Source organism: Heliangelus exortis, chromosome 10, assembly GCF_036169615.1.
Source record: "Heliangelus exortis chromosome 10, bHelExo1.hap1, whole genome shotgun sequence".
NCBI classification, from domain to species: domain Eukaryota; kingdom Metazoa; phylum Chordata; class Aves; order Apodiformes; family Trochilidae; genus Heliangelus; species Heliangelus exortis.
In genome coordinates this window covers 1,889,869-1,903,799 of record NC_092431.1, presented here as the reverse complement: position 1 = coordinate 1,903,799, position 13,931 = coordinate 1,889,869, and the positions used below count along the sequence as shown (strand labels likewise).

Genomic DNA, 13,931 nt, shown 5'->3' with positions numbered 1-13,931 from the left:
TTAAAAGTTAAGAAAGTCAGTTTATGCACCTCAGCCAAACCTGCACTTCAGGACTGCAATTCTGCTTCCTAAATACAGTCAAATTTGGACTAAATAGTGCTTACAAAATAGTTTTCCACTTTTCATTTCATTGGGAAAAAAAACATGAGCAAATGCAAGAACCAGTTACATGACTCAGCTGCAAACTGATTCCAAAATCATGAGGTCAGGTTGGCCAGAGAAGCTGATTTTTGTTGTTGAAATCAGATTATTTGATCCAATGCAGGGAAACCTTCAAGAAATAGATAATTCTCATTTAAAAATCCCTCTATCAACTGAGCTCTGCTTTGCTTAGAAACATCCCTACCCATCTCTGTTAGAACTGGATTTAGTCCGAAGTCTTTTAGAAGTGGAAAAAGAAATATTTATGTGTTTGAGCAGAACATGCATGGAAGCAAAATTACCAAGTTAAATTTCCTAGAAAACCCAAAAAATTGCTTGCAAAAGCTTGCAAACTGCTCCACTGCAGAAGCAAGAACAGGCTCCTAAAATTATCCTAACAAGCAAGGAAAACAAAACCTCTACAGCCTGGTTAATCAAGACTGAAAGCAGAACCCAAGCAAATTATCTACCACGTTCTTAAAGCTTCACAGGTATCCACAACATGCAGAGAAGGGGACATCAACATGGAGAAAAAAAGTTTTATTTTGTGAAAGTCCAACCCCGCAGAAGCTTTGTAGCAAAAATACTCAGAAGTCATTTTTTCTTTATCCTTTAAGACAGTTAAATTTCCTTTTCATTAACCATGTATATACCTTACACACTGGTTAGCTTAATGAAAGTGGTCTAAAAATTACTTTTATTTCTATCTGTGGAACATTCTCCTATTTCATTGCAGATCTTTTTCCTCTCAGTGTATATAGACAACATTTTAAAACAACTCAAAGAATGTTAAGATAAAGAGGTGTGATTAAAACCTAAGTAAAATTTACTATTTCCTTTCATACTCTGCTGTAGAGCAGAAGGGACACAACTACCAGCTCCTAATTTGCTCACTGAAACTCTCAATGAGCAATTTGCCTTTGCAAGCCTCTCAAATTCACATTATTCTAAATAAAAAATAAAAATGTAGCTCTGCAAATGCCAACAGCCACTGCTGCCTAGAAGTGGGTTTGCCCTACAGCCAGGGGGTAGAAGGAGTGAAGAGCTAAGGAATAATAAAAAGTTGGCAACTTACACTTGTTCAGCTTGCTTGTGCATCTCGTTGTCATTTCCTGAAATAAAAAAAAACCAAAAATGGGTTTTTTTAGAACTTTTACAAGTGTTTACACAGAGCTTCCTGGGCATGGCATTTCAGCTGTGTGGCTTAAATGATAATTATCTAGTATTTTATATTTCTAGTTTGTTTGCAGAGATAAAAATGAGTGAAGCACAGGTTAATTTTATCTGTACATACTATGGCCAAGACCAAGACCCAAATCCCCTCTAAAAACAGCTGCATTGGGTCAGAACAAGGATTGTTCTCCCTTCTTCCTGGATACCCAGGAAAAAGTCCAAGTAGAGTTACAAGCTCCAGTTCCTTCCCTGCTATCCTCCAACTGGATATGGTTTCAAGACACACAGTAACCCTAAGGAGACTGATATTAACCACAGGCTCATGCAACCTGCTAAAATGAGGTTTTTTTAAAGAAAATGGTTTTTTTAAATTTCCTATAGCTTGTTTTTGTTAGGGAAAGCAGCTACTATAATGTCCTAGATCAAACCCAAACTAGGAGATAAACACTAAAAGGATTTTCTCTGCCTTTTAAAAATGCTCAATTATTGTGAAAAGCAAAATAAACTAATAAAATAAAAATTAAAAATAAAATAAAGGGAAGAGGGGGTAGAGGAGATAAAGGGGATAATATCATGCTTATTTAACAACAGCCACATTGAATTATTATATTTTTGAGGACAGTTTTTCTATCAACCTGTATGGCACATGGGCTTCCACGTTTACCCAGCACTTCACACCACATTCTGATGCAAACACAAATACACTCCTTGACCTTTGAATCATTCTTTGGGGCTGACAGATTTTCTGACATGAAAGCAAGATGTTCAACACCACAATATTCTGCTGTGATTTCATGGCCACAGCACTACACAGGATCTACAACTCCATGGCCTGAAGCTCATAAAGGAATCAAAGCCACCTTTTAACTGCCAGATATTTTAAATCATCAGTGAATTACTGTAAAAAGTAAATAACTACCTCAAATCACTGCTTGGTTTTTTTCATATACTGACCCAGGAGTGACTTACCCAGGAAAGGAATGTGAGTGGCTCCAAAAAAATAAGTCCTTGCACAAGCCAGAGGTCCTTTTGGAGATACACACTGCACCACCTAGAGTTGCCAGCATGAAGGAGATACAAAAAAAACAGTGAAAAAACAAAAAATCCCCAAAACTCTGCCATAATTAAGGCCATGCTAAGTTCCCCTTAAGTCTTCTAACCACTGCCATACTACAAGAAGCCCACAACACAGACTTTACTGGATTTTTAAAAAAGTGACTTACGTTTTTCAAAGGTACATTTCACTTTTGACTTGACCTGAACAGTTGAAAGGCTTTGAAAAGGAGATGAGCTCTGAGTTCCATAAGCATTGAGCACTGTGTGTTCACTTTCCTATGCCAACTGCTTTTCTCATCAAGAGGAAAAGGTGTCAGGTTCCCAAAACTATGCTTGCACTTGGGTCTTATTTACTATTTTCATGACACCCTATTAAAACAGTATCACCTGTACCTGTAAATAAACCACCTTTTGAAGAACAGGGTCAGAATCTGAGGATAACAGAGGGAGTGGGTACAGCAGCAGAAAAAAAAAATAAAATAAACCAACACCTGTACTTGGATATGGAAAATATTGAATGGTCTTAATAGGAATGTTAATAAGGGGAGGAAAAAAAAAACCCGATAAAATTGGAAGTGTTTATACAGAAGTAGAGATAAATAGACCAGCAAATGGAGGATGAGAATACACCAGAATGCTAACACCATCCTTTCTCAAGCTTCTGATCAAGGCAATGTGTCCACCATCCATCCATCCATCCCTAACTCGTGAGATGTTGTTGTGCCAAGACCACCAACTCACTCCCTCAATCACACTCCACCATGACCTGAACTCAACCACATCCATTTCCTTGACACCACAGACTCTGGACTCGCACTGATGGACCTTCCCAGAGCCCTGGGGAGAACTCCACACCACAATCTGCACCCTACCTCTCCTCCTTTGCTGTGAGTTACCTTCTTGGGGCCCCCAGCCCAGCCAGCCAGAGGATCTCAACTCCCTGGGGTCGCTTCCCCACTTACGTCCCCTGCGCAGCAGTGCAACAAGCCATCCACCTCATCATATGTTTTAAAACTAAGCTTTTACTTGAAAATGGAAACAAGTTAATCTTACAACTTCATCTCTTAACATTCTTGCAACACCAGAAAGATTTTTGGGTTTTTTCCCCAAGGGTTTCATGAACTACTCAGCAGGCGCCGAAATTCGGGCACGCGTCGGTGTCCTGTGACTGTTCACAAAGCTCTTTGTTAGCCAAAAAAAAAAGTGTTTTCCCCTTTCTTTTTAAGAAATAGCCAAACAAAAACAATAGAATTTGAGTGTCAGAGTTAAGCACATCATGTGCTGCCATCAGGGAGATGTTAATTTTATTTATATAGGACAAACAGCATTTCCCTCGCCCCCACCCCACACATTTGCGGCACTAAAAATGTTTTTAAAATTGTCTTTTTACAGGAGGAGGGGGAAAATTTACTCCTTCTTCAGTCCCTGAGTCAACATCCAGTATAGTTTGATTTGGAAAGAGAAAAAAAAAAAAAAGGAAATTTGTTCCTTAAGCTATCATTAAATGATGCTTTTTTATGTTGGGAAGATTTGGGTATTTGACTCATGGAAAGTAAGCATTTTAAGGGCACAAAAAATACACAAAGAAAATATACACTGCTTTAAAATATCAGTTAACTACTTGAAAGCCTTACCATATGCTTAGCAGTGCTGCCACCAAGGCCAGTGTTTCGAACCAGATGTCCTTCTGATGGAAAATTAAAGTTACCAGAGTTCAGGTTTTCCTTAGTGGAGTGACTCCCAAAGAGAACAAAGGGCTGACGGCTTGGGCTAAGGAGGAAAAAGAATAATTGAAGAAAATTCTTGAAGAAAACTTACACACATCAAATTAAATCCAAGCTTACGAGTCTGATGGACTAGGTATGGAATTTTTCACTATAGAAGGGTCAAAAAATTTGACTACAGCTGCAGAAAACTTGGAGAGCAAGTTCCAAACAACAAAAAAAAGCACCCGAATAAATAATTTCTTTCATATACAAGAACACATCTCAAGGCTGTTCCCCAAAGAAGTTCTTTTTCCTTCTTATTTAAAGTAAATTGCCTTGAAGAACTGACTAGTTTAAAATGTACTATTTTGAAAAAAAAACTGTATGGGAATTGAACAAAACTATTTTGGTTTTAGTTCTGGCTCTGTGCCCAAGACTCAACTGGAGAGGTCAAGGTTTTTCTTCTCATTATTTAAATGCAAACAACATAGGATGCTGAAGACAATAAAAGCCATTGAACTCTACTGTCTAATTCCAAATAAAAAGGATCTGCAGAGACATTTAAGTAGCTAGGCAACCTTTATTTAGCTCAAACCAGCACAACACTTGGTTTTGCAACATATGACAAACAGCCTTCCTCTCTCTCTGTTAAAATTCTGGGCTGGAACAAAACCAAACTGACCTGGAGTGCCCAGCTTATATTGGGTAAGATTTGGGGGTTTCACTGCCCTGTTTTAAACACCGTGTATGAAAAGCATATAAATAGGGCCAACATTTTAAAACCCAGCAATCCTGTGTAATAAAACTAATGAGTTTGTTCAGATATTTGCCCAGGCAGAACTTGTTCACATCAGCCTGCACAAGGTGGATGTGGTTTCAAACATATTGACATTTTCTATGTGGTAACTACAGCTTCCAATTTTCCAAAAAATCAACTTATTCTTCCCAAAAGTGCCTTTCCACAGATTCTTTTTTAAATATGCAAAGATGAGATGTGATATACTGAGATGATTCCAAAAGGAAAGAAGGCATTATGGCATCAGGGATGGGAATGATGAGGTGCTAGTGACACCACAATTTCACAGGGAATTATGAGTCTTACCTGTTATCTGTTATATGGCTTGAGATCATTCCATGACTGAAATAACTTCTGAAAGGCTGGAAAAATTGAAAAGAAACACAAGTGATTAACAGAGGAATGAATAGAAAGTGTGATATAGCCTCACTATTGCTATGAAAAAAACCTGAATTATCCTTCTTAGAGACAACTCCTGAAGCCTCAAAAACTACTTCCAGCCTCCATAAACATCAGTAACTCTTTTATATGTTTAAAAAGCAACAGCCACCCCCAAAAAACCTCCCACTGTGCTGTTTTCACCCATGCTGCACGTTACCATCACTCCTGTCCAAGATTTGACAGGTGCAACCTGGACTTGTGAGTTCACAAGTCACAAGTGAGCACACACCAGAGCCAAGTAAAAGTTTTTCTGCCTACAAATAGGGATCTGTGGTGCAGACAGAAATCTGAGTTCAATTATCAGTGAGCAAAGTGATAATTCAGGGAATCCCAGTCCTCAGCCACCAGTGCTGTGCATACACAAAGTGGGTGCTGAGCTCCACAACAGGATTCTGCTCCTCCAACATGAAAAGTGAGAGGGGCCAGGGAGAAATCAAAAGGAAAAAAACCCCAAAAACCACAACTCATCACAATTCTCAATAGTTATTACTTCTATGATATTAGCATTTCAAAGGATTTCTGAAGCAGCCATACCTCTCCTGCCTGGGATTCTGATAGCTCCAGAATGAAGGGAATTTCAGTCTCAAAATTAGCAAAAAAACTGGTCCACTGGTGCTCAAATATCATTAAATCCTAGAAGAAAAATATTCAGCATTACTTAATAAGTTTTTATACCAGAGAAAAGAACCCAGCTTGCATTAGAAGAACTCCAATTACTTTAGAACACAGATTGTATTTCACTATGCAGGATGCTGTTAAAATCAAAGCTGTGTTCACACAAAAAAAGGAACTAACGTGTCAGCTGCAACTGCTCAAGTCCACCTGGCTTCATCCTCATAGAAAAAAAAGAATAATTTTTGAAACACCAATTTCTATGCAACCAGATTTGTGTGACAGTCTTTTTTTTTTTTTCCCCAGACAATTTGAAGCCAATTTATCAACAGCTTTCAGGCTGAAAACTTCAAAATAGGATGAGTAAGTCTGTTTTGGGGTAGACACACCAGGTCCAAGAAAACACACCCAACTTTTTATCTCACTTGCATGGGAAGGGGGAAGCAACTATTTATATTGACCTTGTAAACTCATTGAAGCAGTTGATTAACCAACAAAAATAATGTGCACTACAAATATTTTATTAATACAGGATACTTACTGCTGAACTTGCTACACATTAAAAGCCTACTCTGCTGCCAAAATATAAGCTGATTTAAAAAAAAAAAAAAAGCAAAAAAACCCCACACCAGAACTGATACATTGCTTTCCTCTCCACCATTGAGATCAGATCACTGCATTAAAATGAGGAATGAGTTTTTCATGAAGCATCAGGGCAGCCACTGGGTGTCACTGTTACCCACTTGAAGTCCCCACAAAGCCACTCAGAAAGGGTTTTTCCTCCGAGCATGGCTGTGTGCTAAAAGTGGCTTTCCACACACCCCCCCTTGCTGCAAAAAGGAGGATAAACACATATAAATACACCAACTTTCTGTCCTTTGCACATAGTCCTACAGCCTGATGAATGCCACACCATTTACAGTAACATTTAGAAGCATTTCAGGCAAATTAAGAAATTCAAGGAATCCAAGACAAGTTACTTGAGTGGTGTGAGGACTTGGTGGAAGATTTGAGGCAAGCCAACAACAATATGCAGACCCTTCAGCAGCAGATTAAGTCCCTAAGCACGATTAAAACCAAACAAAAAGCACAATTTTGCTCTGTATCCACACTCTCAGACCAGAGGGAGATGCAGAATATTTCCCCCATGTTACCTCCCAGAGCAAATCCTCCAAGGAAACAGGATCCATCTTGCTGTATGTCTTCCACAAGTCAACACTGACATCCATTAACTGAAAAAGATTTTAAACACACTTCTGTGAAAAACACCACGAAAAGCCATATAGATTTAGGTTTAAGCTGCCCTAAACCTAACTTGAAGCCACTTGACACTGCCCAGTCCTCCTAACTCTTAATTTGGAAATAATTTTGCATTATTGGGTACAAAAGAATTGACCATGAAATTTTTCTGGATGCTTCTGAGATTCACCTTCTCATTGAGGGTTGAGCAAACAATGTGAAGCTTTGCTTGCATCTTTTAAACAAGTCATTTCACTAATTTTTTCCTGATTAATAGCAGAGAATAGTATCAGCTGGTACAACCAAAAAGGAGAGATTTTTTTTTTTGTCTTGTTTTTTGAGACAGACAAGAAGCAGATTCCAAGGTTCCTCATCCCACATGCCAGCCAATTCTTGCTCTAAGCAGAATGGAAATCCAGGCAAAGCCAGTTTAACTCAGCAATTCCTTCTTCCAGGTAGCAAGATGATGCATATGAGAACTGTATTTAACAACAGATTATTCAGTATATATTTGTATTTGAATAATTGCTGCATTTACAGGGCTTCCCGCCAGCCACTTAATTAAAAATGCAACACTGGGTGGAATTTTCTGAAACCAGAGTTTTATAGTTATTCCAGTTGCTCCTATTATCAGACAGGACAATAAAAGATTTCCCAGACAGCACTTCCAGAAACCTATCAGTACAGAAAATTCTCTGGATTACAGCATCTTGAGCAACTGCAATATTTGTAGTAACAGAGTAAATGCCATTAAAAAACCTAAAAAATCCAAACAGTTGTCTCCAAGCTAACAGCATAAAATGTACAGCAGGGGAAAGTCACTTTGAGGAGCTAAAAATGCACTGAGAACACTGCCTTTTAGTAACATCAGAAATATTAATTTCTAGGTCATTTATAGTGATCCCAAATCTACTTCCTCCCCACCTCTGACATACAGCAGCTCCCTACAGATCACCAGGCACAAACACCTAAGGAAAAAGTTAAGAATGTCCCTTCCCACTTGAAATCCCTTATGACTTTAAGGAGGAAGAAAGCAAGAACCTAACTGGAACTGGCTGAGCAGCCAAGAGCTAAACATGCCTGAAAAACAGACCCTGAGGATTTGCATCCTTCTTTTTAAAGTCTTTTTAAAGACAGCAGCAGCTCCCATGCTGAAACAGGAGAGGCTCTGTCTTTACAAAGTCACCACCTCACTGGGGCTACACATTTTCTCAAAGCTTCTCCAGATTCCTTAAATGAATTGTGAAAGGTAAATAAAGACCCCAAACAGCTCCTGAATTGACAGACAATTTTTTTGTTGCCTCATTTCAGGCTATGGATACCCAGGCAGACCTCCACGAGGATGCTCATCAATTTGCACTTTGTATTTCATGGTTTTGATGAGTTCTCCTAAGATGGTTCAGCACTACTGATGACAAAAAACAAAGCAAAAAAACCCAAGAAAGGTACCAGTGGGAAGAGCACACTGCTGAGAGAGAGAAAACCACACTTGAACCCACATAAGAGATTTTTGAGCCAGCGTGTACAGTACTCCATGTGATGGTACTTTAACAATGGTATTACTAATTCCTTGGGTTTTTTCCAGTTGTCAGAAGTCAGACAAAGAACATTCTGGCTGTAAAAATGGAGAACCAACAAGAAAAACAGGACATCTGCATTTCTGTGGCAGAGGTCCAAGAAAATTTAAATAAAAGAAGCTTCAAACAAGTACATAAATACAAAGCTCCCCTCCAAAGATGCTGTTGGAGTGTATTTAATGAACAGGGAAATCAATTGAGACAAGTTACACAGAGTGGAACAGCAAATCATTATTAAAATCAGGAGCATCATCCAAAATCTTGACTGTTGCCCTATTCAGCAGGCTATGATGACCCAAGAATATATGTTGAGGGAAAAGTAGATGCATCTCTTGTCTCAAAACTAATGATCCAAGAAATACAGTCCCTTCTCATTATCTCAGTTAATTTCAGGGCATTTTTCACTAACCAGCTTCTCTACCACTGCTCGTGGGTATCTATACCCATGTAGCATTTTAAAAAAAAAAAACAACAATTCTCTTCTGATTTGCTAAAGAGACTCCAGAAGGGAAAGAAAAAAGCTCTAAATCACAACAAGGAGGTTTGAGGGGCACCAGGATTTATCCAGGACAGAGTACTGGGTAGCTTTGGAAAACCTCAGCAAGACTGAGTTTTCTCACTCAAACCCCAGCTCCAGAATACCCTGAAAAACTTCACCCAGCTTAGAAATCACTGAGTGATGAGTCAGGAGCAGATGATCTCAAAAGGGACTTCCCAATTGTAATTCTACAACTCAATTTCTGCTTCAGAATGGAAGTGGAAGAAAATTAAAGGCATAAGTACTAACCTCATATTTCATTGTAAAGAAGCCATCACCCCCTATTCCTTCCAGTGCAAAAGCCTGCACGATGGGCCACTTTTCAACAATGAACATATCAAAAATCTGGAGATGACCTGCAAAAGAAAATGGTTCACAGAAACATTCTCTCACAATATCTCCCTGCTTAACTTTCCCTGAGAACTTAAAGAATTGTCCTGAGATTCTAATACAGGGTGTAAATTATCCTGTCTTTTACAACTGAAAATCTATAATTAAAACATGTTTTTTGTGAAGATTTTTTTAGAAAGTTCCTTTTTACACCTCAAATTTAAGCCCTTTTTTCCAGCTGTCACCATAGTCCAAAAAGTTCCAACTCCTTGCAAATTTGATTCCACCACCAGCAGCACCATTAAAACTCAAAATACTCAACAGGGAGCTTTGCTTACTCCCATTTCCTTAAATATTTGGCCTGAAGTCAACTACTGCCAACGTCATCCCCATGGTAATCAGAATTTCAAGCTGAGCAGGAGGAAAACTATTCAGCCTGGTATTTACCAGTGAAGCTCAAGTGAAGTGTGAGTATCACCTTTAAACTACACTCCTTCTTTAGCCACTTCCTGACAAAAAGCCACAGCCCTCTCCCCTGCCCTGACTCATCAAGTATTTTGCAGGCAGTCAGAACATATTATCCTCAAGCAAAACAATCAAGAATTAAGTATATTAAAAAAAAAAAAATAGGTTGTTTGAACTTATATTGTTCAAAACCAGAAAGCGATATTTTTTTCCTTTTTTTTTTTTTTTTTTTTTTTTGCCTCTCACCCACTGTACTGTGAACCCCAAAGCCCAGAGGTTTGTGCTGCATGGTGAAGTGCAGGTACTGCTTTCTTTTATATTTCATTTCTTTACACTCTTCCCTGCTGGGGATGCTGTTAAGTGCACTTCAGTGCAAAATGCAAGAGCTGAGGCTGCAAGGGATGCTACAGCTCAGAGCAGGAAGCCCTGCAGCCCCATTTTTGCAGGGCTATAAAAGGCAAGTTGCATAACGAAATGTTTATTCTTTCCTTACATAAAGGAGGATTTATCTGGAGCTGCCATCTGAACAGAGAAGTTGTGTAGCAGCAGAACACACTTCTCTGAATGCAAATCATCTCCTCACGCCGGGAGCATTCACGCTGCAGACGAAGTCTCAGGGCTCAGAGTTTCCAGAAAGAAACCCAACTCGCAAGTAAAAAGGTGGCTAAAGAGAAACTACTGACATATTAATCCTTAGCAAAGGGAAGGAAATCTTCAGGCCCTGAATTGCCTGGTGGAAAACACTTGAATTCTTGGCATAAACCAAGCTGACCTACCCTGGCAGCTGTACGGAATGCCAATGCGACTGCAGTCCCGAACCATGTCTACAAAGCTGGAGATTTTGAATTCCTCTGCAGCTTCTTCATCTTCATACTGAAAGAAATCATTTAACATGAAAGCTGATTAGGCAGGCCTAATATGGTTGGTAGCTTTGCATAAAGGAGAAGATGTATAGTGCTGTTTTAATTCCCCAGCAAACGTCATGCAGTCCATTAAAACGCTCCCTACAGCTTCCAGAAGCAAAGGAACTTTTTTAGTCTTTCTTTAGTAACTTCAGAGCAATGCTTTCAGTAAGGTTATAGAAATGTATAAACACTTATTTTATTCTCAGCTTCTCAACATCACTTACTAGATGCTGGAAAAAATTTAAACATTAAAAGGTATTTTGAGAATAGCAGCTGATGTGCCACGAAAAACTTTCTGCTGAGGAAAAAAAAAAATATTACCACAGTAACAACACTCAGTGGGGAATGCAAACTGACAAGAGACAGCCCAGGTCAGAGAAGAAGCAATGAGACCAAACTGCTGTCTGAGGCAGAGATAAATGTAGGAAAAAGGAAGAGAAAAGGAGAGGCCACCAAGCAGCACTATTGCTAGCAGCAGCCTGAAGTCAGCTGCAGACATCAGCAGGAGTGAAGAACAAATATCTTACTTGTGGCTCAGAAAAGTGTTAAAAACTAAACTGTTAAAAAAAACCATAAATGCTCTCTGACTTTTATCTGAAAAGACACAGCAAGTGTGGAACCAACATGCCCAACCTCACCGGGTACTCAAGAGTCACTTGCTTCCTGGAGCAAGATCAGAAGGCACTTGTGTTTTGTCTCTTATTTTGCTCTTCTCTTTCTCTCTCTCTCTCTCTTTTTTTTTTTTTTTTTTTTTTTTTTTTCCTTAACACACACTGCTCTGAACTTAATACCCAGGTAAAACACATGAGTACAAACGTTTTGGATGCAGCTCTTGTGAGCTTCAGGGTACACCCCACAGATTTATTTTAAGAACAAGTTCTTTTAAGAGAAGCCCAAGTTTAAGATGCAGCCCAAGTTCCTCCATGATGTGTTCTGTCTTCAAACCCAGGAAGCCAGATCAAAGTTGCAGTTCCAAGCCAAGCCCCAAACAACTGCCAATTTCTCAAGACTTCAAAATGCCATTAGAATAAGATCTTGGGTTTTGGCAGGGTGCTAAAGACTTGCTCACTATCTGCTATTGCAGGTATAAATACAGCTTGTTCCATCAACCACGTGGTTATGACATGAAGAAAGCTTAGACACTGTGCACTAAATTCCAGTATTTTATCTTATTTGGTCTTTTTGAAAATGAGCATTTATAAAAATATCTTTTTCTTACAATAACAAGGATATTCACTTAAATTTCTATGGTCTAGTTGAAGGCAAACAGGGAAGAAGAAAAGGAGAGGCTACAGGTTTTGGCAGATTCATACAGAGCCAGGTATGGATTTGCTTTCTTTACTTCTAAACCTTTTAAGCTTTTTTGTTTCATTTTTAAAGAAGCAAGAAGAAGTTATCTGTGTCACTGAAAAAAAGAATATCCTTAAAAGCCACTACAGGGAATCCTCCTGTAAACAGGATGTACTTAAAGCCTGACACAGCAATGTTTTTTGGTTTCTCTTCCATAATTATCCTTAAGGGTAAGGAGACTTACTCTATACCTAGACAAAAAGTATTTTCATTTTTTAACTCCTCTAAGAGCACTTCACTATGATAAGCAGCTTTTCTAAGCCTTCCTTTAACCACAAAATGAAACTCACATTTAAGAACCAAGGTCCAATGAAAGAAAATGACAAAACTATGAGATCAATAGCTCTTGAAAGGAAGAGCTGAAAGTCAAAATGAAAATACATAATAAAATATATTGATTTTAAATGGCTTACTAGGCCATTCTTTTCTCATATTCTAAAACTACTGGCACAGAACACATTAGAACACTGCTAGCAAATAAGCCCATCCTTGGAAATCTCAGTGTGGACTATGCTACTGGATCCATATTCTGCATTTCTCCCAAGCCACGTGTTTTTTCCTCATTAAAAGATCACTGACTCATGTCAAAGCAGCAGTAATTAGTGGGAGAGGGGAGCAATTCATCTTCATGCTCCAACAAATACAAAGTGTTAAAAACATATTCTTCTTTTGGGGATGGCAGGGAAATGATTAACACCCACATATCCATGCAGCTCACCCCCCTGCTGAGGCTGAGAAAGAAAAAAGGACTTCTGGAAGGAATGGCAAAGAAAAATTCCACTTCAAATCTCAGTTGATTAGGAAGTTGATTAAGGAATTCTCATCTGCATTCTTTTTCCACTTACCTCATTTTCAGTCAGGCAGTAAAAATGCAAGTTCCTCCAGTATGCCACGTATGGCAAAAGATGATTATAATTCACAGGGTTACAGTACAGATGGACACTGTCAGGTTTGATTAATATGATTATATCTGTAGCAAGCAGAACAAATATTATTCCAGCACCAAGACTCCATACACACAACAATTATTTGGGCACAAAAACCCCACAGAAACTGAACAGAAGACCCTTTTTGCTAGGACATACCTGATTAAAAAGAAAACTGTGCAACTATCTGAATATACAATCACTCCCCACTTCTTTAAGAAAGAAAAGAGTTGGCAGCCAGATACAGCTCCAAGTACAATAGCACTTCTTAACTCTTCAGAACAGTTATGGGTTTATTCTGAAGGCTTGCATGGAACTTGCATCAGCCTGTCCTCTGAAAAGCCAAGAGTGTCAGAGATGAGTCCCTCCAGAGCTGGGAACCAGAGCTGCTCTTGCCTGACATTACATCAGAAGGTTGTAAAGCCAGCACTGAGGCCCATGGTGTAGATATTCAACATTTCTTGCAAAGAAGGGGATAAAAATTGATGCTCTTGGTGGCTGGCCACCCTCCAAGTATCACATCAGTGAGATAATATGTTAAAGGGAAAAGAAATCAATTATTTCAGAACTCTGGAGGGGTGATCACAGGGTAACTGATAACAGAGGGACACAGGCACCATGACTTCTCCTAATGGGGGCTGTGGTTGTTTAGGTTTAGAAGATTTGGGGGGAACAG

At 38.9% G+C, this 13,931-nt stretch overlaps 1 protein-coding gene across 1 annotated transcript in view; it reads right to left on the bottom strand.

Moving 5' to 3' along the window:
* DNAAF9 (dynein axonemal assembly factor 9) overlaps positions 1–13,931 on the bottom strand; it is a 77,263-nt gene that overhangs the window by 45,599 nt on the left and 17,733 nt on the right. Inside the window, exons 4-12 of the mRNA XM_071753149.1 lie at positions 13,175–13,299; positions 10,851–10,947; positions 9,529–9,635; positions 7,080–7,157; positions 5,848–5,946; positions 5,179–5,234; positions 4,005–4,140; positions 2,284–2,365; positions 1,217–1,253 (exon numbers count right to left, since the gene is read on the bottom strand). Coding sequence (XP_071609250.1) covers positions 1,217–1,253; positions 2,284–2,365; positions 4,005–4,140; positions 5,179–5,234; positions 5,848–5,946; positions 7,080–7,157; positions 9,529–9,635; positions 10,851–10,947; positions 13,175–13,299 — 817 coding nt within the window. The remainder of the gene's footprint in view (positions 1–1,216; positions 1,254–2,283; positions 2,366–4,004; positions 4,141–5,178; positions 5,235–5,847; positions 5,947–7,079; positions 7,158–9,528; positions 9,636–10,850; positions 10,948–13,174; positions 13,300–13,931) is intronic.